The sequence below is a fragment of the Salmo salar genome, chromosome 19 (genome assembly GCF_965601325.2).
Source record: "Salmo salar chromosome 19, fSalSal1, whole genome shotgun sequence".
Taxonomy (NCBI): Eukaryota; Metazoa; Chordata; class Actinopteri; order Salmoniformes; family Salmonidae; genus Salmo; species Salmo salar.
The window spans coordinates 67,145,442-67,171,972 of NC_138309.1; the positions used below are offsets into that span (position 1 = coordinate 67,145,442).

Consider the following 26,531-nt stretch of genomic DNA (forward strand, 5'->3'; position numbering starts at 1 on the left):
TTGAGCCAATCAGTTGACAATGTAGGGGTGGTATACAGAAGATAGCCCTATTTGGTTAAAGACTAAGTCCATATTATGGCAAGAACAGCTCAAGTAAGCAAAGAGAAATGACAGTCCATCATTACTTTAAGACATGAAGGTCAGTCAATCTGGAAAATTTCAAGGACTTTAAACCTCTTTTTTTTTTATTTACCTTTATTTAACTAGGCAAGTCATTTAAGAACAGGCTCTCATGAGGACCGGCACAGGAAAGGAAGTGTTACCCCTGCTGCAGAGGAGAAGTTCATTAGAGTTAACTGCACCTCAGATTGCAGCCCAAATAAATCCTTCACAGAATTCAAGTAACACACACATCTCAACATCAACTGTTCAGAGGAGACTGTATGAATCAGGCCTTCATGGTGGAATTGCTGCAAAGAAACCACTACTAAAGGACACCAGTAAGAAGAAGAGACTTGCTTGGGCCAAGAAACATGAGCAATGGACATTAGACTGGTAGAAAAGAGTCCAAATTTGAGATTTTTGGTTCCAACCGCCATGTCTTTGTGAGACGCAGAGTAGGTGAACGGATGATCTCCACATGTGTGGTTCCCACCGTGAAGCATGGAGGAGGAGGTGTGATGGCGTGGGGGTGCTTTGCTGGTGACACTGTCAGTGATTTATTTAGAATTCAAGGCACACTTAACCAACATGGCTTCCACAGCATTCTACAACGATACACCATTTTGCGCTTAGTGGGATGATAATTTGTTTTCCAACAGGACAATGACTCAAAACACACCTCCAGGCTGTGTAAGGACTATTTGACCAAGAAGGAAAGTGATTGAGTGCTGCGTCAGATGACCTTGCCTCCACAATCACCCAACCTTATCCCAATTGAGATGGTTTGGGATGAGTTGGACTGCAGAGTGAAGGAAACGTTGAAGATTCTCAAATGTAAAATATATAGTTTGTTTAACACTTTTTTTGGTTACTACATGATTCCATGTGTTATTTCATAGGTTTGATGTCTTCACTATTATTCTACAATGTATAAAATAGTAAAAATAAAGAAAACCCCTGAGTAGGTGTGAGTAGGTGTGTCCAAACGTTTGACTGGTCCGCTACATATGGGGATTGGAAATAATGCAGACAGTTACATTGATGGAAGCTACAATGTATCTGCAATATGAAAGCTGATCTACCTCCCTCCCCAGCAATTTTTTTTACAATAAAATAAGAATGTGAGAGTAGGTAGACTCCCTCTCGAACCCAGGCCACCAGCACCATTGCTAACCGCTGTTTTAAAGTCACCATTGTCCTCATGGGGAAATCCCTGAGTGGTTTCCTTGAATCCATGCAACGTATTATGTGACTTGTTAAGCATATGTTTATTCCTGAACTTATTCAGGCTTGCCATAACAAAGGGGTTTAATACATTTCAGCATTGTATTTAATTAATTAGTGAACATTTCTAAAAACATAGTTCCACTTTGACATTGTGTGTAGGCCAGTGACGGGTCTCAAACCCAGGCCACCAGCACCAAAGCAAACGCCCTAACCATTGTCCCAATAAGGGATATCTCAATACATGTGCCTATTGGGACAGCATAGTTAGGCCCTGTCCAGAAAAAGCCCTAACCCCTCCTCCTCCCTATGCACTTGTGTAAATCTGAAACAACTTGATAGGTGTAAGCAATAGGATGAATTCCATTTGAAGTAAATCTCACCCGTCTTAAAAGTACACTAAAGAAAATATTTTATTGATCATAGTGATTCAGGAGTATGATTAAAACCGGTTAACTTGCCCTACCAAAATTAGACAACTATACAGAAAACCAGCTAGCAATTCTAGAGGGAGAGAGTTTTTGTAATGTTACCTGTAATGTTCCCCTAATGTTTGAGTGTCCCGTTTTCTGTTAGTTAGTGGAACATTCTATCTATGTTAGCAAAAACCTTCTGAGAACCTTTTTTTAACCATGTTTTGACATTAGAGTTAGGAGAAAATTATCGGAATGTTAAACAAAACATACCCAGAAATATTCCTGCAACAACCCTATGAAACATGTCTAGAACATTAATATCTTATGTTTATGTTTGTGTGGGACGTTGACACATGTATGCTTCTTGCAACGTTCCCATGAAACGTGCCTAGAACACTAATATCTTACACTTAGAAAAAAGGGTTCTAATAGGGGTTTTCCACATAGCATAACCCTTTTTGGTTCCAGGTAAAACCCTTTTTGGTTCAAGGTAGAACCCTGTTGGGTTCCATGTTGAACTCTCTGTGGAAAGGGTTCTACATGAAACCCAAAGGGTTCTACTTGGAACCAAAAGGGTTCTACCTAGAACCAACAAGGGTTCTTCAAAGGGTTATCCTATGGGGACAGCTGAAGAACCCTTTTAGGTTCTAGATAGCATTTTTTTCTAAGAGTGTATGTTCTGAGAACATGGCAACCATGTTCTGTGTATGTTTTGTGGGATGTTGATGGAATATTCTCCTAACCAACAGAAAACTGTAAACATGAGTGTTCTTGCAACATTCCTATGAAACGTGTCTTGAACATGAATATATAACATTCTGAGAACATGGTAGCCAAGTTCTATTTGACATTAAGGGAATGGTCTCTTGGAAACATTCCTTGCACATCACAGGAACATTTTTATGAAAATGTTAGTTAATGACCTAATGAGGTTCTTAGGGAAATGTTCTCTAAAATTGTGGGAATGTTTGTTGTTAGCTGGGTACCTGTATGTGTCTCTGTAGTTGTGTGCATTGTGTGTGTATGTTTGTCTACATGTACGTCGCATGCATGCTCGTGCCTGCACGTGCATGTGTGTGCGTGTGTAGCCACTCACAGCTGCTCCTGCAGCTCCAGCACGATGGCCTCCAGCTCCCTCTTCTCCTGCTGGCTCTGCTCCTCCAGCTCCACTAGCCTCGCGTTCAGCTCCTTGTTCTCCGTCTCCACGTTTGTCAACTGGGATTCCCGCAGACGCACCAGCTCCTCCAAATAGCCCTGGAGACAAGCACACATCAGGGCTTTTTTTTAATGGAAGAAAACGGGCTGAAATTGAGTAAAATGGGGAGGTACTTGTCAAATAAGATTTATTTAATTTTTTTTATTTAAAAAGTTTTGCTACAGTGTGCCCTATGACCCAGCTACACATATCCAATGATGCCTTCCGTCTACTTCTGTCTTATCAATGAGTCCTATGATAGACTACAGAGAGTAATTGTGAGCCACATTATCTCTTGCAGATGAGGCATTTCAAGTTTTGGTTGGGCAGGAGCAGCATCTTCATAAGAACAAACTGTGCAATAACATTCAGCCCTGATCTCTGAGGTAAAAGTCATTTGGGGCATGCCTGGGCACGTGTATACACCACAATACAGACCTAGTGCCTAGTGTGTGAGTATACACCAAGGGCTAGTGTACAAGGATACACCTATGACCTAGTGTACACCTTGGAGCAACCTACCCTAGGGAGCAAGTGAGCTGTGAATAGAAGAATAGAAGAAAGACACCCAACAACGACTATCTTGTCCCCTGTACTTGAGTGCCACTCAAAGGCTTACTGTGGGGATCTACAAAGATACAAAATGGCCACTCACCTTCTGAGCGTAGACAATCTTGAACCTCTGCTCCATCTTGCGGCACTTGTTGGCCCAGCTCTCCTCGTCGGTGACCAGCGGGACGTAGGGGTGCTCAGGGACACTGTCATCACTGGTGCTGCTGTCGATGCTCCGACGGTCGTCGTCATCACTCAGATAGTCATAGCTACATAGACAACAGACAACAGACAACGACACATGTCAATAATAGGCCTATTTAGGCATTGTAATATTGGGCCAGTTTGCCAGACCCAGATTAAGCCTAGTCCTGGATTAAAAATCTTTCTCTATAGAGGATCACCATTAAAAGCATGTTTTAGTGTTGGCCAACGCAGCCGTTTTTTATCTCAATATCAAATAATTTCTGGGTAACAATCAAGTATCTTACTGTTATTATTTATTATTATTTATTTTCATTTAAAATGGTCAAAAATAGCTTCTTAGTAAAGAGCAATTTCTCAAGCATGAAGGTTGCTAAGACTGTCTAGCTGTGGTCTGAGTGGGGAGGGGAAAACTGAAAACTAGCTGTTATTGACAGAGAGGTTTGGAACTCTCTTTCTTAAATTTACCACCTGGTGACGTAGGCAGGCATCCATCCCACCCAAACATGCTGAAATTTCAGGCGGTCATTTTAAACAGCTGTTTAAACAGTGTTTAAACACTGTTCAACTTAATAAAAAAATAGTTTTCCTATCTCAAGGTTGAATAAAGAAATGAATAAAGTACAGTAAGTTCAAAATAAAGTAACATGGTTGACCGTAACTGGGTTGACGATTTCATCTTAAATCAGCCATAAATCCCCTTGTGACAGGGGGAATGGAAGCTTGTTGTCTGCAACAGGGAGGGGCAATTGTTAAAAACATTTCTAGCCTGTCCATCTATGGGTAACAGTGTTGATGTGTTATGGTCGACCCGCTCAGTTTTCCACCACAAAACACCAGAATATGGCCAAAAATAGTAGAACGAGCTCACCTGCTTTTGGGTCTTTCTATAAATAAAGGGGCCAAAGTGTGACATCAGGGTCAACATTTTTAAATGTGATCTTCTTGCAGCTTCACATGTGTAGTTACAGGAATAAGAGTCTAGATAGGTACAATGAGACCATAACTCTTACCAACAACAAAACATCTACATGTCGTTGAAAATGTCACACGAAACATGGACACTGCATGTTTCTTTTGCCTAGTAGCCAGGTCTGTTTGTGCTTTAGTCAACTTTTCTATAATTTATAGCCATGCTAAAGATTGTAGAATAATTAAAACGATAAAAAACAGAATTTCTATATTTCTTTAATAGTTGATATAATATAATACAATGGGTTCTGTCAACAAAATCATTGACAATAATAATAACCAGTAATGAAATCATTATAATCAATAAACTCTTCAAGCAGTGTGTGTGTGTATGTGTATGTGTGTGTGTGTGTGTGTGTGTGTGTGTGTGTGTGTGTGTATGTGTAAACTAGGAAAGAGGATGCAACAAATCAAGGAAATGATATTGAGATTCTCCCAAGGAAAGAAGAAGCAAGTACTTGACAGCTATTAAAATTGTTTGATAGTGCCAGACTGACTGAGCCACCATAATACCCATGGCCTGTCCAGAAACAACCCCTAGTCCCTACTGCCCAGAGTCTAGACATGTGTAGATCCGAGAGGGATTGATTTGTGGTGACATGGTGAGAGCTCCACCTTACCCTCTGATAGGCTTATTGGAATGCTGGTGGTATTGCTTACACCTATCCAATTCTCTCAGATGTCCACAAGTGTCTAGGTGTGTGTGGTGAACCTACAGCACGACACTTGAGGCATTGGTTGGATGATTAATTCCATTGGTATACACACACAGATTTGCACCGGTGTAAGCTGGACACACCCACGGCACCGTATCAGGCTGATCAGACAGGTCAGGGTAGCTGGAGACCTGCTGTAAACAGTTAAAGGATATAATGTCTACTATTCACACCCGTGCTTCATTCCAGTGAGATAGATGTGCAACCACTGACAAACTATAGCTAGGGCATATCTCTTATCAAATCAGATCAAATCTTATTGGTCACATACACGTGTTTATCAGATGTTATTGTGGGTGTAGCGAAATGCTTGTGTTTCTAGCTCCAACAGTGAAGTAATATCTAGCCAGTAATATCTAACAATTTCACAACAATACACACAAAACAAACAAATTCAAGTAAATTAATTAAGAATATGTAAATATATGGACGAGCAATGTCAGAGCGGCATAGACTAAGATACAGTATATAAATATGAGATGAGTAATTCAAAATATGTACACATTATTAAAGTGACTAGCGTTCCATTTATTAAAGTGGCCAGTGATTTCAAGTCTATGTATATAGGCAGCAGCCTCTAATGTGCTAGTGATGGCTATTTAACAGTCTGATGGCCTTAAGATAGAAGCTGTTTTTCAGTCTCTCAGTCCCAGCTTTGATGCACCTGTACTGACCTCGCCTTCTGGATGATAGCGGGGTGAACAGGCAGTGGCTCGGGTGGTTGTTGTCCTTGATGATATTTTTGGCCTTCCAGTGACATCGGGTGCTGGTAGCTTGCCCCCGGTGATGGGTTGGGCAGACCGCACCACCCTCTGGAGAGCCCTCTGGTTGTGGGCATTGCAGTTGCCGTACCAAGCGGTGATACAGCCCTCACCTCCTCACTGCAGCCTGTCTCGTCATTGTTGGCAATGGTCTGCAAACTTGATGATTGAGTTGGAGGCGTGCGTGGCCATGCAGTCGTGGGTGAACAAAGAGTACAGGAGGGGGGCTGGGCACGCACCCTTGTGGGGCCACAGTGTTGAGGATCAGAGAAGTGGAGGTGTTGTTTCCTACCTTCACTACCTGTGGGCAGCCAGTCAGGAAGTCCAGGACCCAGTTTCACAGGGTGGGGTTCAGACCTCGAGCTTAATGATGAGCTTGGAGGGTACTATGGTATTCCTCTTGTCCAGATGGGATAGGGCAGTGTGCAGTGCGATGGTGAGTGCATCGTCTGTGTATCTATTGGGGCGGTAAGCAAATTGAACTGGGTCTAGGGTGTCAGGTAAGGTAGAGGTGATATGATCCTTGAACTAGCCTCTCAAAGCACTTCATGATGAGTGCCACAGGGCGATAGTAATTTAGTTCAGTTACTTTTGCTTTCTTGGGTACAGGAACAATGGTGGCCATCTTGAAGCATGTGGGGACAGCAGACTGGGATAGGGAGAGATTGAATATGTCCCGTAAACACACAAGCTAGCTGGTCTGCGCATGCTCTGAGGACGTGGCTAGGGATGCCGTCTGGGCCGGCAGCCTTGCGAGGGTTAACACGCTTAAATGTCTTACTCATGTCAGCTACGGAGAAGGAGAGCCCACAGTCCTTGGTAACGGGCCGCGTCGGTGGTACTGTGTTATCCTCAAAGCGGGCGAAGAAGGTGTTCAGCTTGTCCGGAAGCAAAATGTCGGAGTCTGCGTCATGGCTGGTTTTCCTTTTGTAGTCCATGATTGTCTGTAGACCCTGCCACATACGTCTCATGTCTGAGCCGCTGAATTGCGACTCCACTTTGTCTCTATACTGACATTTTGCCTGTTTGATTGCCTTACGGAGGGAATAACTACACTATTTGTATTTTGCCATATTCCCAGTCACCTTGCCATGATTAAATGTGGTGGTACGTGCTTTCAGTTTTGCATGAATGCTGTCATCTATCCACGGTTTCTCGTTAGGGTAGATTTTAATAGTCCCAGTGGGTACAACATCTCCTATACACTTCCTGATAAACCCAGTCACCGTATCAGTATATTCGTCAATGTTATTCTCGGAGGCTGCCCGGAACATATCCTAGTCCGCCTGATCAAAACAATCTTGAAGCGTGGATTCCGATTGGTCAGACCAGCATTGAATAGTCCTTAGCACGGGTACTTCCTGTTTTAGTTTCTGCCTATAGGAAGGGATTTGCCGAAGGGAGGGTGGGGGAAGGCCTTGTAGGCATCCCAGAAGTTGGAGTAGCAGTGATTGAGTGTTTTAGCAGCGCGAGTACTGCAGTCAATATGTTGATAGAACTTGGGTAGCGTTTTCCTCAAATTTGCATTGTTAAAATCCCCAGCTACAATAGATGCGGCCTCAGGATATGTGGTTTCTAGTTTGCATAAAGTCCAATGAAGTTCTTTGAGGGCCGTCGTGGTATTGGCTTGAGGGGGAATATACACGCCTGTGACTAAAACCGAAGAGAATTCTCTTGGGAGGTAATGTGGTCGGCATTTGATTGTGAGGTATTCTAGGTTGGGTGAACAAAAGGACTTGAGTTCCACTATGTTATCACACAATGAGTAGTTAATCATGAAACATACACCCCTGCCCTCCTTCTTCCCGGAGAGATATTTATTCCTGTCTGCGCGATAAACTGAGAACCCAACTGGCTGTATGGACTCAGACAGTATATCCCGAGAGAGCCATGTTTCCATGAAACAGAGTATGTTACAATCCCTGATGTCTCTCTGGAAGGACATCCTCGCCCTCAGCTCGTCAACTTTATTATCCAGAGACTGAACATTAGCGATTAATATACTCAGAAGCGGTGGGTGGTGTGCGCGCCTCATGGGTCAGACTAGAAGTCCACTCCAAGTACCTCTTCTTCTGGCGATGTTTTGGGTCAACAATACCTTAAAAAATCCATCAATGTATAATTATTGTGCAATTTATATAGGCTACATTAAGGTTTTTCTTCAATTATTTTAGGCTATTTGGTATTAATGCATTAGCCTAAACTTTAGGGCTACAGGTGCCAAATAGCCTACACAGCCAACCGCAAAATAATGCTTTTGGGACCTGCCAGAAAAAGTTCACGTCAATCCATGGAGGCAAAAAGGACATTGTTTCATTCAATAAGACAAAAGCTGCAAAAGGAGAGTTGGAAATAAAGAGAAGGGAGGGCCAGAAAAGTAATGTTTGGAAAAGATTTGGTGAAGTGGTAAAAGAGGATGATAGCAGTACCGCTATGTTATGTGTAATGATTGTGAGGCTTTATAAAAATTTGACAGTCACAAGACGAGACTTCAAATAGGCCTATAAGTTCATGTCAAGGGAACTGTAGCCTACTGGGTTGAATGGAATCTGAAATCTGGACATTGACTAACCAAAATAACCTACTGTTTTCTGGCAAACTCCCAAGTCCTCTGATAATACTAGTCCCGTGCGAATCGACATCCCTGTGTTTTGAGAGAAATGTCTGAGTTTGACAGGTGTTGCTCACAGTTTGAGCAAGAAAACAATAACTGAATTGATAAATTGAATGGAGTGCTGCGCATAGCCTATATACGAAGGGCCTACATGTGTCAACTTTCACAGTGAATGCTTTTGTTTATAAGTTTTGTGCGAATGAATGGAACATCACCAAATGCATCATTAAATGCATATTGTGCCTATTTTATACAACCTTGTTAATAAATCACAAAGCAGCATAAAACTGAACTAAACAAATGGAACAAGTTCACTTTCTCATCCATAGCCTAAAAAACCATATCAAGTGCAAGTTAGCTGTTTAGCTCATATCTGATGGCTGGGGGGCATTTAGGACGTATTCTACTCCGGATCGCTAAAATATTTGAATGATTATGATCACACTTCCTCAATTCCAATATTATGACGACACTATACCAAAGATGGTTTGGTATGGTTTAGAAACTTGGGAACCAAACTTGAGTTATCAGTATAGCTAGCCTTTTATCGCCTGGACTTGTTGAAATATTTTCAAGTCTTGAAAAATACATTTAGCCTTCTAGGGCAGCATATGACATAAGAGAAGCTACATGTATCTAATTATAGACAAGTTTACTAACAAATAACCTCCAAAAATGTCGGAAATTATAAGCATAAACACATCTTAATCAGGCAACAAAAAACAATCCTGCACCCCACCCTGTAGCCTATAGCGCATTTTCTATATTTGCGGGTTAGGGTTGGGTGCTAGCCTAGATTTTCACTTTATCTCATATAGTCGGGCGGTTGCAGATGGGTTATTAGCAATTGCGGGTGGCTGCGGGTGAACAAACAGCTGACCCGCGCAACACCTGTAGCTAGGATATATCAGTCAGCTAGTTCATTAATACGAAAATACACACTAAATCTTATGCAGAAATTGAGAAATCTTACCTTATCTTGGCACTGTGGCACGGTATTGGCAGCTATTAATCAATTAATTAATAGATAATAGATTCATAGATGGAGATAGAAGGGTGACTTCCTACTTTGAAAGGACAGGAAGTGTTGGCTGTGCACTTGACCAGGCCTTCCACATTTAACCACACCCACAATGGAACATCAAAATATGAAAAACAAATAAATAGTCCGTTTTTACAATCCCGATTACTCAGTTTTAACTAGGAAAAGGTCAATGTGTAATTCATTTGTTAAATACTTAGTATATGATACAACAACAAACAACAGTATCATAAATGTAAGGAAAGAAACGTAGTGTTTAGTGTCACACTGTCACGGTTGTTGTCGGTTATGGAGGACCAAAACGCAGCAGGTATGTGTAAGCTCATCTTGACGTTTACTAACTTCCAAAATGAACACCAAAATAACAAAACAAGAGAACTAACGATTAACAGACAGTCTGGCAAGACACAAGGCTAAACACAGAACAATCTCCCACAATTAAACAGACAAACACACCCAACTAATATAGGACTTCCAATCAAAGGCAACACCACACAGCTGCCTTCAATAACCAAACATAGACATACAACTAACTAGATCAACATAGAAATACGTAAACAAGGAACAGTGCCCAAAAACCCCGGAATAATAAATCAAACGCCCTCCTAACTAACACACCACCCTGAACCACATAAAACAAATACCCTCTGCCACGTCCTGACCAAACTAAAATGACAATTAACCCTTATACTGGCCAGGATGTGACACACACGATTTTTGCAAAATCTGTGAAGACTCTTAAGCATGAGAAAGGGTTTAAACTAATAGCCTAATAGTTAATCAACATTTTAAGCTAAACATTCTGATCTGTTGCATCAGCCTCATTGCTTTAAAAAATCTATTTTTGATGCGAGTGGTTGTATTAATTTGGGATCTACCGCGTCCCAGATTGTGTTTGGAATATTTATTTCTCGCACAGAAGGACAAGTTCATCAATAGAATAGGTCAACTTTTGTACTATGGGGGATAGTAGATTGACGTAGGCTAGTGCTTTTGCTGTTCATTAGGCCTACTCATCTTGTTGGCTGACGAAAAGTAATTGTGGACAGTTCTTCTTACATCTTCAATATGAGCCTCAGAATTTGATAAGACGGATGCACACAGTTATGTCCCCGATGTGTATGTCTTCACTTGTAGCCTACTTCGGCGCGGAGATGTCTGTGAGAAGGACCCGATCACATGACGGGCATTGGCTAATAGGAATTGAGATACAGTGCATTCGGAAAGTATTCAGACACATTTACTTTTTCCCCATTTTGTTACGTTACAGCCTTATTCTAAAATGTATTCAATTGTTTTTTCGCCTCAACAATCTACACCCAATACCTCATAATGACAAAGCAAAAACAGGTTTTTAGAAATGTTTGCAAATGTACTAAATGTAAAAAACTGAAATATCACATTTACATAAGTATTCCGACCCTTTACTCAGTACATTGTTGAAACACCTTTAAAAGCCTTGAGTCTTCTTGGGAAGGACGCTACAAGCTTGGCAAACCTGTATTTGGGGAGTTTCTCCCATTCTTCTCTGCAGATCCTCTCAAGCTCTGTCAGGTTGGTTGGGGAGCGTCGCTGCACAACTATTTTCAGGTCTCTCCAGAGATGTTCGATCGGCTTCAAGTCCGGGCTCTGACTGGGCCACTCAAGGACATTCAGAGACTTGTCCCGAAGGCACTCCTCCGTTGTCTTGGCTGTGTGCTTAGGGTCGTTGTCCTGTTGGAAGGTGAACCTTCACCCAAGTCTGAGGTCCTGAGCGCTTTGGAGCAGGTTTTCATCAAGGATCTCTCTGTACTTTGTTCCGTTCATCTTTCCCTGGATCCTGACTAGTCTCCCAATATCCCCACAGCATGATGCTGCCACCACCATGCTTCATCGTAGGGATGGTGCCAGGTTTCCTCCAGACGTGACACTTGGCATTCAGGCCAAAGAGTTCAATGTTGGTTTCATTAGACCAGAGAATCTTGTTTCTCATGGTCTGAGTCCTGTAGGTGCCTGTTGGCAAACTCCAAGTGAGCTGTCATGTGCCTTTTACTGAGGAGTTGCTTCCGTCTGGTCACTAATATAAAGGCCAGCTCTAAGAAGAGTCTTGGTGGTTCAAACTTCTTCCATTTAAGAATGGAGGCCACTGCGTTCTTGGGGACATTCAATGCTGCAGAATTTGTTTGGTATCTTCCCCAGATCTGTGCCTCGACATAATCCTGTCTCGGAGCTCTACGGACAATTCCTTCGACCTCATGACTTGGTTTTTGCTCTGACATTCACTGTCAACTGTGGGACCTTATACAGACAGGTGTGTGCCTTTCCAAATAATGAGCAATCAATTGAATTTACCACAGTTGGCCTCCAATCAAGTTGTCGAAACATTTCAAGGATGATCATTGGAAACAGGATGAAATTGAGATCAATTTCAAGTCTCATAGCAAAGGGTCTGAACACATGTAAATAAGGTATTTCGGTTTTTATTTTTAACAAATTTGCAAACATTTCTGAAAACCTGTTTTTGCTTTGTCATTATGGACTATTGTGTGTAGATTGATGAGGGAAATATAGTGTTTAATGTGAGTGAGAGGTGCTTCAGAGCACGGCGATTGGCAGCCGGAGAAGGGAATTACCACTGGCCGCAAAAGGCATGGATTTTTTTAGGGGCATTACGGCCACACAAGGCGATGCCGCCAGGGAAATTCAAGGCATTATCCAGGGCTTGTCAAATTGTGAATGAGAGACTGATGAAGTGTGTGCAGACTGCGCAAGAAACAAAACAGCTCGTGCCTTTCATGAGACTTTTTTTCAAATCATCATTAGAGTCGCATCATGCAACCTTAGAATGTATTAATAATCAAAACATATAGCCCAATGTTTGTATCACAACTAAAGTTGCATAAATAACTCTAAATTAAGTATATAGGAGGACCTGTTTCTTTGTTAACTGCTCTACACAGAATAGCCGCATGTGCGCACTCCATCAGAAATCGCTTGGAGAAAATATCCTTTCTATTTTATTCAGCTATGTTCAATTGTATTCGTCATACTATATTGCCACAGAATTCTAACCGAATCTTGTCTGTTAAATGAACTAGCATAGCCCACAACCATGTGGCATTAGGCAGATCTGTGCCTAACATAAGGACAAGAGTATGCTATTCTGTTCTTCTGAAATAGACTACATTTTGTTCATATCATGTTTCTTAAGACCTGTCTAAATTAAAAAATGTATTTATTGTGATGGTGTAGGCTATATTACATGGATTTATTAGACTTTTTAAAATGTAGATGTTCCAAAGGTCTGCTTGTTGGCTATGCTAAATGTGTTTATGTTGATGAGCGGTAAATTACCGTGAGACCGGCTGTTATTTGCTTGACAATCACTGGCTGACAAAATGTCATGACCGCCACAGCTCTAGGAATGATCCCCCCTAAAATTCAGTTCAGTTGAATTTCGTTCATACTGTATGTCCCATTCTATAGTCATGTATCAATGAAAGCACATTAATACACATCCCACTGGTTGAGGAGCTGGACCACGCATGAGAAAGTCATTCTTTCCACAACAACGACACACTCCCAGCAGTGACTTATTGGTGAGATGCACAACACAAGGACAATGTTTTAATCCCCAATGGGATCTTACGCTAAAAACAAGGACAATATTTACCATGTCAAAGATTCCAATAAAGATCCATATTATTTACTTAGGATTATTTGTAAAAAATTTAAAAAAATAACTAACATGTTCAAACGTCATGATTATTTAAACTGTCTAACACTATCATAACACCAGGTTGTAATACACAAGGTTGTTTATGTTTTATGGTCATTTCAGTCTTTATAAACAATGTATAAACAATGTATTGTCCAATGTTTGTTTAATCAAGATTGTGGCTTTAACATAGCTCTACATTACCTCTGTGTGAACTTTAGGTATGGCGTGTAGTCGATGACAGCAGAGGATTTTCCATCCAGGGCCTCCCCCTTTAGACAGAAACTGTGGACAGAAAGTCATAACCCAATCAAACATGGACCTATGGACAGCAACCTTGTCATATGACTATGTCCATCACAGAATAATAAGGCCCTCTTGAGTTCCTCTCCTGGTTTCTCTCTGCCATTGTTGCTGTAACTTCCTCAAACTTTCTCAAGGCCTTGTTTTTGAAAAGCATTTTCTGACAAATTCATTTTTTAAAAGCACTAGAAAAACAATTGATTTCTCTGATTTCATCAAGCATGTTCTCCCAGCCTCACCTGAAGTCTATGGCTCCGAGTCCAATAAGCATCCCTGTTAGGACCATGGCTTCTTCCCTTAGCATGATGGCCCCATCACCATAGAACCTCCTGTAGCACACACACACACACACATCAATATGGTGTGTCAGGACCCTAGGTGTTTGTTGGGATTATTAGTTGTCATTAAGGTTGTGGCGGTCATGACATTTTGTCACCCGGTTATTGTTATGCAAAAGACTGCCGGTCTCACGTTAATTAACATAAACAAGTTCAGCATCTCCAGGCCTCCACGGAGTCCACACATACAAGCCACAGATGCACGCATTTAGAACATTTAAAAAAGTCGAAGAAATCAATTTAATATACACCATCACAATAAATCCATTATTTTAGTCAGGTCTAGAGAAACATTATGATGTGAAGAATGAACAGAATATGAGTTGGCCTACTGTATGTTATCTGGCTATGCTCAATGCCATAGGCTGTAGGCATGTTATTTAGCTGACAAGATATGCTTATAAGTCCCGTGCCATTATTTTATATTATACGATTTTATAGTAAGAAGAATATAATGTAACTTATCTGAATAAAATAGAAAGGATATTTTTCCCATTCTAGAGTGGGCATATGAAGTGGCTATGTTGAGCGCAAAAGGGTTTGAAACAGGGCCTATATGCTTGATTTAGAGTTATTTGGCAACTTTAGTTGTGAATGATACAAACCTTCGAAAGTCTTATAAATCAAAACATATATAGGCTGCATGATGCGACTATAGGCTATTGATGATTTGAGAAAGTCGCAAAAAAAGCTTGCGCTCTGTTCCTTGCCTCAGGCTGCACAGCTGTTCTCTCTTCAAGAGATCATATTTTAACCCACATGATGTCAGCTGGTACTTTTGTGGCAGGGCTGAAATACAACGGAAATGTTTTTTGGGGATTCAGTTCCTTTGCATGGCAAAGAGGGACTTTGCAATTAATTGCAATTCACCTGATAACATTCTGGAGTATATGCAAATTGCCATCATACAAACTGAGGCAGCAGACTTTGTGAAAATTAATATTTGCGTCATTCTCAAAACTTTTGGCCACGACTGTATATCCACAGTAAAACGAGTCCTATATCGATCTAACCTGAAAGACCGCTCAGCAAGGAAGTAGTCATTGCTCCAAAACTGCCATAAAAAAAGTCAGACTACAGTCTGCAACTGCACATAGGGACAAAGATCGTATTTTGTGGAGAAATGTCCTCTGGTCTGATGAAACAAAAATACAGATGTTTTGCCATAATGACCATCATTATGTTTGGAGGAAAAAGGGGGAGGCTTGCGAGCCGAAGAACACCATCCCAACCGTGAAGCACGGGGATGGCAGCATCATGTTGTGGGGGTGTTTTGCTGCAGGAGGGACTGGTGCACTTCACAAAATAGATGGCTTCATGAGGAGGAAAAGTATGTGGATATATTGAAGCAACATCTCAAGACATCAGTCAGGAAGTTAAAGCGTGGTCACAAATGGGTCTTCCAAATGGATAATGACCCCAAGCATTCTTCCAAAGTTGTGGCAAAATGGCTTAAGGACAACAAAGCCCTGAACTCAATCCCATAGAAAATTTGTGGGCAGAACTGAAAAAGCATGTGCGAGCAAGGAGGCCTACAAACCTGACTCAGTTACACCAGCTCTATCAGGAGGAATGGGTCAAAATTCACCCAACTTATTGTGGGAAGCTTGTGGAAGGCTACCCGAAATGTTTGACCCAAGTTAAACAATTTAAAGGCAGTGCTACCAAATACTAATTGAGTGTATGTAAACTTCTGACCCACTGGGAATGTGATGAAAGAAATAAAAGATGAAATAAATAATTCTCCCTATTATTATTCTGATATTTCACATTCTTAAAATAAAGTGGTGATCCTAACTGACCTAAGACAGGGAATGTTTTTACTAGGATTAAATGTCAGGAATTACTTCAGTCCCTGGATCGAATACAGGCTGTATCACATCCGACCGTGATTGGGAGTGCCATAGGGCGGTGCACAATTGGCCCAGCATCATCTGGGTTTGCTAAATAATCAAGTTAGGTTTCTCCATAAATAAATAATTCTAAATAACAAACTGGCTTTATTTACAAATTAGTGAGAATGTCTCACCCCATGTTCAAGAATTGCCTTTTTTTCACTACCAAACTACCGTTAGAATATGTTACTCAACAGTGTGTGTGTGTGTGTGTGTGTGTGTGTGTGTGTGTGTGTGTGTGTGTGTGTGTGTGTGTGTGTGTGTGTCTTTTTCTCACTTTAGGTTAAATGAAAACGAAATCTCCAAAATATCGTTACTTGTTAAACAAAGCAATTTATTATTATTATTAATTAATTTAGAATTATATAAAAGCCCCTTAGATATTGTCACGGATCCTAATGGACAATGCACCTTAGATATTAATTTAGAATCCTCCAATCCCCTAAATGTAATTATTGGCGTCACGTCATTGAAAAAAATATTTTTAGATATCCTAACGGAAACCCAGAGGGTTTTACGTTTTTCTTGGAACAGAAACACCATAATATTAATCAAATGAATTAAGTAAGTACCAGTCAAAAGTTTGAACACACCTACTCATTCCAGGATTTCTCTTTATTTTTACTATTTTCTACATTGTAGAATAATAGTCAAGACATCACAACTATGAAATAACACATATGGAATCAGATAAGAACAAATTCTTATATACAAGTACAGCCTACTCCTTCCTCCCCGTCGGGGGAATTGAACACCGGTCTCCCGCATTCTTTAGTACAGACATGGCCTGCTCTCCCTTATGTAAGGAATTAGGCAATTTCCCATGTTTACTACAGTATGTATTGTAGGCTATGTTTACTTGTCAGACTGCACAGTAGCCTAATAAACAAACGCAGGTGGCTTACATCTTCAAAATGCTTTAAATGCTTTATTGTACAAATGTAAAAGCATATATTGTACAGTACTGTGTTTCTTCATCAGCATCTTTATGTTTTCATTAATAAATTAATGATAAAAATACTCTTTCAAAATGCAGCTGTTGATTTAGTTATGGATCCATAACAAATTACTATGGGAATAAATATCACTGATTTACAGAAATATTGGAACAAAGTTGTCTAATGAAGGCAAACAATTTAGAATCCTCCAATCCTCTTATGCTGTAGCCTACTCCCGACCATCACGTTGAACAGCGCCATATTTTCCATTCCATCCTAATGGAAACCCAGAGGGTTTGGTTTTTTTGCGTTACTTTTTCAAATCATAATCGCACACCTCATGTAGCCTAGCCCATAGGCATATATGTTTTGATAAGGTTTGTATCACAACTAAAGTGGCCAAATAACTTCTTAAAATTAAGCACATTAATCCGCTTTACAAGGGGTGTAGAGCCTAACTGGCGTGTGAGTTTCAAGTTTGGGAAAGATAATTTTCACATAAAAATGCACTTTTATAATAAAAGCATTACATGCATAATCACATTTGCAGTCACTTTTGATAATGTTTTTTTACCACCAATGGAACATTTGCGCTTATAGCCTACTGCCATGTACGCATTGCTGCTCTTATAATGTGAAGAAATAGCCTAATAGTTTATTTTTTTTAAATTGCTAAATGTTCTGATCTGTTGCATCAGCCACATTGCATAAAAAAAGTTTTGGGATCTATCGCATACCACAAATGTCCCAAACAATGTTTGGAATATTTATTTACCGCACTGAATAGAATAGGTCAACTTTTGTACTATGGGGGATAGTAATTTGACATAGGCTAGTGCTTTTGCTGTTCGTAGGACTTGTTGGCTGATGAAAAGTAAATGTGGACAGTTCTTCCAATATCTTCAATAAGCACCTTGGAATTGGGTAAGGACGCGTGCAGTTGCGTCCCCGATGTGTCTGTCTTCACTTGTAGCCTGTGAGAAAGACCCAATCACTTGATGGAGAGCCATGTGAGTGAGAGGTGATTCGGATCACGCAGCACTCAGGGAGAAAGGCACAACACAGCACTCTGGGCCATGGGCACAACAACCACTAGCAAAAGGCATGGATTTTTTTAGGGTGCATTACGGCCACACACAGGGGATGACGCCGGGAAATTTGAGGCAATATCAAGTGCTTGTCAAATTGTGAATGAGAGACTGATGAAGTATGTTCAGCATGCGCAAAAAAAACAAAGCAGAGCTCACGCCTTTCAAGCAACTTTTTTCAAATCATCATTAGAGTCGCATCATGCAGCCTGACAGTGTATTAAAAATCTAAACATATAGCCCAATGTTTGTAAAACAACTAAAGTTACATTAATAACTCTGAATTAAACATATAAAAGTACCTATTTCTTTGTTAACCACTCAACACAGAATAGCCGCATGTGCGCACTCCCTCAAATCATTTGGAGAAAATATCATTTTTATTTTATTCAGCTTTGTTCAATTGTATTCTTCATATTCAAAAATAATATAAAATAATGACATGGAATTATAAGCAAATCTTGTCTGCTAAATGAACTAGTGAAGCCCACAGCCATTTGGCATAGCCAGATCAGGATGTAACAACTCAAGAGTATGCTATTCTGTTCTTCTGCAATAGACTACAATTTCTTCATATCATGTTTCTTTAGACCTGTCTAAAATAAATAATGTATTTATTGTGAAGGTGTAGGCTATATTACATGGATTTATTCGACTTTTTAAAATGTAGATGTTCCAAAGGTTTGCATCAGTGGCTTGTAGGCTATGTGTGGAGGCCAGGAGATGCGAAATGTGTTTATTTAATTGAATGCTCAATTACCTTGAGACCAACAGTTATTTGTTTGACAATCACCGTCTGACTAAATTTTGTGACTGCCACAGCCCAAGTCCTGACTCATGACTGCCGGTGCAGCATTAATACAGTCAAAGCAACAGCCCTAGTTGTCATGCTATGCACCCAGTTTGTGTGCCTGCATTAGTTGTTGGTGCACACTGTATGGTTGTGGCTTAGTTCAGGTATGGTTGTATTGTGGACTTTGGTGAACATTGTATAGTCATAGTGGCTGTCAATAGTTGCTCCTGATCATGTGATGAGGTAGCCCCGCCTGCGAACTTCAAAACCAGTCTCTGCCCTCAGACCAAGATGGAATATCCTCTAACACGTTGGTTGCTCCCGTGGGTCACGTCTTAGACCGTTAGTCCAAGAGGAAATTCCTTCTTGGTCCGAGGGCAGACACTGGTTTTGACGTTCGCAGGTGGGGCTACCTCATCACGTGACCATGAGCAACCATGCCAGACTCATATCCGCTACGATAGCATGGTTGAGGCATGGTTGCATTGTAGTCAGAGCATACTGCTGACCTGGTTGTCCGACTGTCCCTCAGAGCAGTGGATATGTATTCAGAGAGTCTCTTCTCCATCAGGGCTACTCGAATCCAGGCTCGACCCTGCAGAAGACAGACAGGCAGACAGCCAGACACTATTAATCACATGTATTTATTTGTTTATTTGTCAGGGACCATGTACAACATGCCATTGCACCAGATTTAGCTTGATAGCTACATTTAATCTGTAGTCCCTGCCAAATGCCAATGAGACAAACATAGCGCTACTAGGCTTTAAGTAAGTAAATAAGTAAGGATGCCAATCTCTTGCCTTGGCCCGCGAGGCGCTGATGTTCTCCATGTTCTCAATGCTGCTGATGCAGCTGTTCTGGACCTTTCCGCAGGCCAGCCTGATGAAGTCCCAGTAGCTGCGCTGTCCATCAAACCAGCTGCCCGACCCTGACCCCGCCCAAAGAAAGGGTAGAGACTGGTCACTCTCAAAACACTGCTTTTTGGAATGCATCCCTCTTCTGATTGTGATACTTTAAAATGATATGTCTTTATGTACTGGCAACTATTCAAATGTATTTGATAATATGTCAATGTTCTATAGTTTATACTAGTTTTACCTGTGAAGCCGTGGCTGAGGATGTGCTCGAGGACAGCTGCGAAGTTGATGAACTCCTCTGATGAGTCATCGATGGGCTCGGCGGTGTACTTCTCCAACAGAGTCTTTACTGAAAACCTATCAGGAAGAGAGAGACGGTTAGGTCACTACTAACTGATCGTTTTTCCACCAATCAACACAAAGATTGTTTCATGTGAATGATGAGGGTGTTAACCTGTTAGGGCTAGGGGGCAGTATTGACACGGCCGGATAAAAAACGTACCTGATTCAATCTGGTTACTACTCCTGCCCAGTAACTAGAATATGCATATAATTATTGGCTTTGGATAGAAAATACCCTAAAGTTTCTAAAACTGTTTGAATGGTGTCTGTGAGTATAACAGAACTCAAATGGCAGGCCAAAACCTGAGAAGATTCCATGCAGGAAGTGGCCTGTCTGACAAGTGGTGTTTCATCTTGGCTCTTTTTATTGAAGACTGAGGAACTTTGCTCTAACGTGACACTTCCTACGGCTCCCATAGGCTCTCAGAGCCCGGGAAAAAGCTGAACGATATCGAGGCAGGCTCTGGCTGAAACACATTATCGCTTTTGGCAAGTGGCCGATCAGAGTACTATGGGCTTAGGCGCGTGCCCGAGTCGACCGAATGCTTTATTTTCTTTTGTCTGTTTACCTAAATGCAGATTCCCGGTTGGAATATTATCGCTTTTTTATGAGAAAAATGGCATAAAAATTGATTTTAAACAGCGGTTGACATGCTTCGAAGTACGGTAATGGAATATTTAGAATTTTTTTGTCACGAATTGCGCCATGCTCGTCACCCTTTTTTACCCTTTCGGATAGTGTCTTGAACGCACGAACAAAACGCCGCTGTTTGGATATAACTATGGATTATTTTGAACCAAACCAACATTTGTTATTGAAGTAGAAGTCCTGGGAGTGCATTCTGACGAAGACAGCAAAGGTAATAACATTTTTCTTATAGTAAATGTGACTTTTCTGAGTGCTAAACTTGCTGGGTGTCTAAATAGCTAGCCCTGTGATGCCGGGCTATCTACTGAGAATATTGCAAAATGTGCTTTCACCGAAAAGCTATTTTAAAATCGGACATATCGAGTGCATAGAGGAGTTCTGTATCTATAATTCTTAAAATAATTGTTATGCTTTTTGTGAACGTTTATCGTGAGTAATTTAGTAAATTCACCGGCAGTGTTCGGTGGGAATGCTAGTCACATGCTAGTCACATGCTAATGTAAAAAGCTGGTTTTTGATATAAATATGAACTTGATTGAACAAAACATTCATGTATTGTATAACATAATGTCCTAGGGTTGTCATCTGATGATCATCAAAGGTTAGTGCTGCATTTAGCTGTGGTTTGGGTTTATGTGACATTATATGCTAGCTTGAAAAATGGGTGTCTGATTATTTCTGGCTGGGTACTCTGCTGACATAATCTAATGTTTTGCTTTCGTTGTAAAGCCTTTTTGAAATCGGACAGTGTGGTTAGATTAACTAGAGTCTTGTCTTTAAAATGGTGTAAAATAGTCATATGTTTGAAAAATTGAAGTTTTTGCATTTTTTAGGTTTTTGAATAACGCGCCACGGGATTACACTGGCTGTTACGTAGGTGGGACGATTTGTGCCACCTATCCTAGAGAGGTTAACAGACCAAAAATGACAAAGTATACTTGAAGCAACTTGTCATAATACCTTCATAAGACTATAATATCATTACAAATTCAGAAAACCAAATAATGATTCCAATAATTTTAGAACAGGAGTCTGTCAGGAAGCTCTCAAAGGAAGAGTCAATCAGCTTTTACCGGCAGGCTCAAATTTACAACACTCCATGAATAAGACACTTCTAGGAAATGACTCAGTGAGGAAAGAAAACAGCACATGCTCCAACAAAAGCAATAACAGTATAATTTGCAAGTTCAATGTGGCAAAGACAAGATCTGCCTATTGTAGGCCTATATGTTCCTCTACATACAATATGTTTTTCCTTTTACCAATCTGTTGTTATGGTAACTAAGAGATATTTCTTGCAGAGCAAAACACTCATGCACTAACTTTTACGTTAAATAATTCAGGAAGTCCTTTCACAGAATGTCCAATGAGACAGAGCTATATTACTGGGTGAAAATAGCCATTTGGTCGCACTAACCCCTGCTGAATAACCATTTCCAACCTCCTACATTTCCTAAGGTCATTAGACTCTGATGGGTAGGCTACTGCAGAGCCAGATAGATAAGGATCCTAGTCTACAGTCTCAGTGTTTTGTCTTGTTTTGCACCCTAAAGCACTGCTCAGAAATATTAGTGTGAGACTTTATGTAAATGGAGGGCCATTCATGTTGAGGTGGTCAGTCATTGTGATGAATTTCAGGGAGGGGAGCAGTCAGTCACACACACACACACACACACATACACATACACATACACACACACACACACACATCACACACACACACACACACACACACACACACACACACTGTTGAGTAACACATCACAATGCTTATTCTAACGGTAGTTTGGTAACAAGCCCAGGCAGAGAAGCAAGTGATTTCACTCTCCATTGTTCGGAGGGTAACAATGTCTCCTTCAGCTACACTGGGGCATCCCGGATACAAGAGAATAATTGGTTGGCAATACGGGAAGCCAGCAGTGCATATATTCACCTGATTTTTCATTGTACTTCAAACGAGCTAGGGCAAGACACGAGAATTTATATCCATGGTTAGTTCGGGTAGTCATTTTTTCTTTCAATTCTAATGTGTTCTACTGGATCTTAATGTAGAATATGCTCTATATTTATAGCTCTGATGCAACTATAAGGACACTAGCGGCACCCCACACTATGGGCGGTAAATCATTGGATCGGATTAATTTGATTCAATGCAATTCAATCTTTGAGGACTGCAACCATAGAAAAACAATTTTGCACAGACATTTTAGGGGGTTTCAAATGCAACTGGAGCCAAGTCAATTTTTAGGCAACTAATTTCAAATTCACCGGTGGCATCTTGTGTGACTATAAAAGTCTGTCTGCGACCAGGCACAGTAAAATAATTTGTTTGCAAAAGTTACTGGCCTGCCTTACATCATAGAAGGCCCTTCAAAATAGAATTACTATTGTGATGCATAATTGCTATGGTAATTTGGAATGATCAGTCAATGAGCCCCACTGGGCACAGACGTCAATTCAATGTCTATTCTACATTGGTTCAACGTAATTTTATGAAATTAAATTACATGGAAACAACATTGATTGAACCAGTGTGTGCACAGTGGAGCATTATGGGTAAGGTAGTCAGTCTACAGTTTACAAATTGGCCCACAAATGCATACATCATATGCATTGTGACAGCACTGTTACCTATGGCAACTGTGGCATTCCAAAATCAAAACATGGGAAAAAAACAATAATACAAAACACAGCGGAATATAAGTGGCCAGTGGCATGTAGCAGGGTGATGCACTTCTTTTGAGCCTAAAATGAAGAAAAATGCTGCAAAATTGTAGGAGGCGATTCCCTTGTCCTGTGGGTTACTGTATAACACTATAGAAGACTGGAGCCTTAAAAAGACTAAGGACCACTTCTAAGGACATTGCATTTCCAAGGACTCAACATTGCAATAGCCTATTACTCATCTTCCTATTGTAGGCAATTTTAAAGGCCTCGTGAGCCTATGTATCCTGACTCCCTGGGGTACCAGGGAGTACCTACATTCTGTTAAATGACTTAAATGTAATGTAATGTACCAGCTGCTATGCTATGTCCTTGCCCATAGAAGGTTGTCGTCATAGCAACGACACCCATCCGCGCGGAGACAATAAATTGCCCATGATGACATGAAACACTCTCAACTCACAAGAGCCAGGTCGATGGAAAGGATTCATTAACATTTTTTTTTTTAAACAGTCACGCTTGTGCTGTGTTAGTCTATGTGTAGTTTCGCTCATGAACATTAAATAATAAAGATATGCCCCCTCCCCATCCAAGTCATCTTGTTACAGTATAGGCCTGTGGATGACGTAATTGCTTCACAAGCTAAGGTATGGCTGCTGTAGTGTATCTTGCAAGTGCTCTGTATTGAAGGGGTGGTGGAAATGCTGGGTCTCTTCGTTTTGAAGGTTGTCTGCAAATGTCAAAATGATTCATAAGAAAAACAAGAGATAGCGCCTCACAATACGCTACTGTAGACCTAAACCTAAGGAGTGAGCGAAATCTGTAGGCACACCCATTTTGTAATAGCCTACATCTTAAAAATGCGCACATTACCTGCAAACGGTGATGAGGTTCTTGCGCTCCACGGCAACACTCCGAGAAATAGTGGATGTTTTTTTTGAGACATCGAGCATAGCCATAGTTGCCTGCACACAACTCGGCTCCATACGGAGATGGCGGCGCCGCTCAGCCCACTGTTATGAATCCTGCACCACGGGACCCCTCCCTGCCCAGGCGATGCTCCTCATCCACTTTTCTGTTGTTGGGGTAAAAGAAGATGACACTTTTTTTTTAAAGACACCCTCGCATGCCTCCACGTTTAAGTCTACAAGCTGAACCTCGGGACATGCATTGACAATAACAGAGAGCTGAATAATCTATACCGGTATTCCGCTCTCCTCTTCTCAGTCGGCAGAAATTTCCTTCGGTAGGACGAGGGTCTCGACAAAGAACCCGTTGGGTGATTGGTTTAGCTTTCTTGAGTGCGTGACGTCACACAGACGCTACACATAGCTGTCTGTTATACTAGGCAAGTCAGTTAAGAATCATTCTTATTTTCAGTGACGGCCTAGGAACAGTGGGTTAACTGGCTTGTTCCGGGGCAGAACGACAGATATTTATCTTGCCAGCTCGGGGATTTGAGCTCTAACCACTAGGCTACCTGATAGCCAAACGACTAGGCTACCTGCCGTTAGCTAGCTCATCAACTGTCATGAGCAGTAGCACATACCTAATGATGAAATAAATTAAAGCTTCACCAGCTCTACCAATTAATTTTAGTCTCACTGTCCGATCATTTAAAAAATGTGCCCACTATTTGTTATGTTTACCTTTCCACAAACTGTCTGGTATGTGTTGCTTGATATGAGCAAATGTATCAACGAGTAGGGCATGAGTCCATGATTAGTTAGTGCCTAGCGCTACTGCCTTGCCATTGAGCTAACTAGCTAGCCACATTTGAGTAATCCTAAATGTGATGGTCAGTCGATAAAAGATGAGTTGAACATATTTGTCTGAAAACAGACCAGTCGACAGTTATTGCCCGTCGTGAAATCATGTCTAACCAGTTAGCTAATGTAGCCTGTGTGCCCTGGCATGAGCTCCTGACTATTCTTCATTGCTGCGACTTGCTTGCGAGTTGAGATTTCTGATCACGTTAAGCTACGTTTCATTTAATTTTTTATGTTGGTTTGATCATGGGGGAGGCACTAGTAATGTCTGCAGTTTTCGGTTTGGCCATTTGTTTCAAGTGTATTAGTCAATAAATAAATCTCTTTGCCAAAATTCGTCATGTCTCCCATGTCTTATTCAGCTAGTAGTTGTTCTGAAATGCTTTCCTACATTTTACTCCCTCTATGTTTAATATAACACACATACATGAATTATTCATTTCGGTTGCCTATCCTGATGTGAAGTTTGTTCTACAGCAAGTATCTCTAGCCACAAAATTAAGGAAATTACAAGGGAGGGTGCGGGATTGTAAATGAGAACTTGTTCTCAACTTGCTTACCTGGTTAAATAAAGGTGAAATAAATAAATTACATTTCACCAAGGCCATTTTCTTGCCTGCCGAAATCCCCCCCCCCTCAAAATAAGGAAATTAGGAGGGGGGGATTTCGGCAAGCTATTTTCTTGCCTGCTGATATTCTCCCCCCCAATTCTATTTTGGGACTGCAAGGCCTGGCACACTTCAGAATAATTTTGGTAGCTCATGTTGACCACTAGTGTGTGCCACAGAAAGCAAAATTAGAGTATAAAGAAACAAACATTTATTTTAGAAACATTTTGTAATGTTTAAGAAAATAATGATAATACACACAAATATTATCACACAATAATACAAAACATCACAGAAAGTTAAGTTTGTTAACAAACATTAAATAAAAAAATACTACATTTTGATCTTTGCATAATAAGATATAAAATGACAAATTAAATATAAAAAGACAAACAAATATTGGAAAGCTGCAACAGCTCGACTGAACATTTAGTCCACTTTTTATGGAAAGTTTTCCAGGCGATACCGTCGCTTGGAACTCAATCCTAACCTCGTCCTGACAGGCAGCGCAGACATAATCCTCTAATGATGGGATAGTTTTCATACAGGACTGGTGGAACCATTGTGGGCAGCGGTCACAACCAATCGGAAATGTATGATGAAAATTTTAATATATTAAAAACATTAAATACATTTTCTTGAATTACAATGATTTAATTATCAGACAAAGCGGATGATACTACCTCTAGTATTCACCAAACTGAGAATTTTTTTTATGGGCATTTCAGTTTTCCCCAACAAAATTATGTTACACTTAAGATTCTAATTTGCAAGTATACAACGACACAG

General features: G+C 40.7%; 1 protein-coding gene across 2 annotated transcripts in view; it reads right to left on the reverse strand.

Moving 5' to 3' along the window:
- The window catches only part of rundc3ab (RUN domain containing 3Ab), a 40,247-nt gene extending 15,589 nt beyond the window's left edge, over positions 1-24,658 (reverse strand). The window contains exons 1-9 of one of the 2 annotated variants that reach the window (XM_014158631.3): positions 24,568-24,658; positions 24,239-24,440; positions 19,952-20,067; positions 19,654-19,781; positions 19,360-19,445; positions 14,038-14,127; positions 13,700-13,780; positions 3,593-3,758; positions 2,839-2,996 (exon numbers count right to left, since the gene is read on the reverse strand). In XM_014158631.3, the coding sequence (XP_014014106.2) occupies positions 2,839-2,996; positions 3,593-3,758; positions 13,700-13,780; positions 14,038-14,127; positions 19,360-19,445; positions 19,654-19,781; positions 19,952-20,067; positions 24,239-24,351 (938 nt within the window). In that variant the 5' untranslated portion in view covers positions 24,352-24,440; positions 24,568-24,658. Of the gene's footprint in view, positions 1-2,838; positions 2,997-3,592; positions 3,759-13,699; positions 13,781-14,037; positions 14,128-19,359; positions 19,446-19,653; positions 19,782-19,951; positions 20,068-24,238 lie in introns of both variants that reach the window. The other variant, XM_014158630.3, reaches the window with a different exon arrangement.
- Between the last annotated feature and the right edge of the window lie 1,873 nt (positions 24,659-26,531).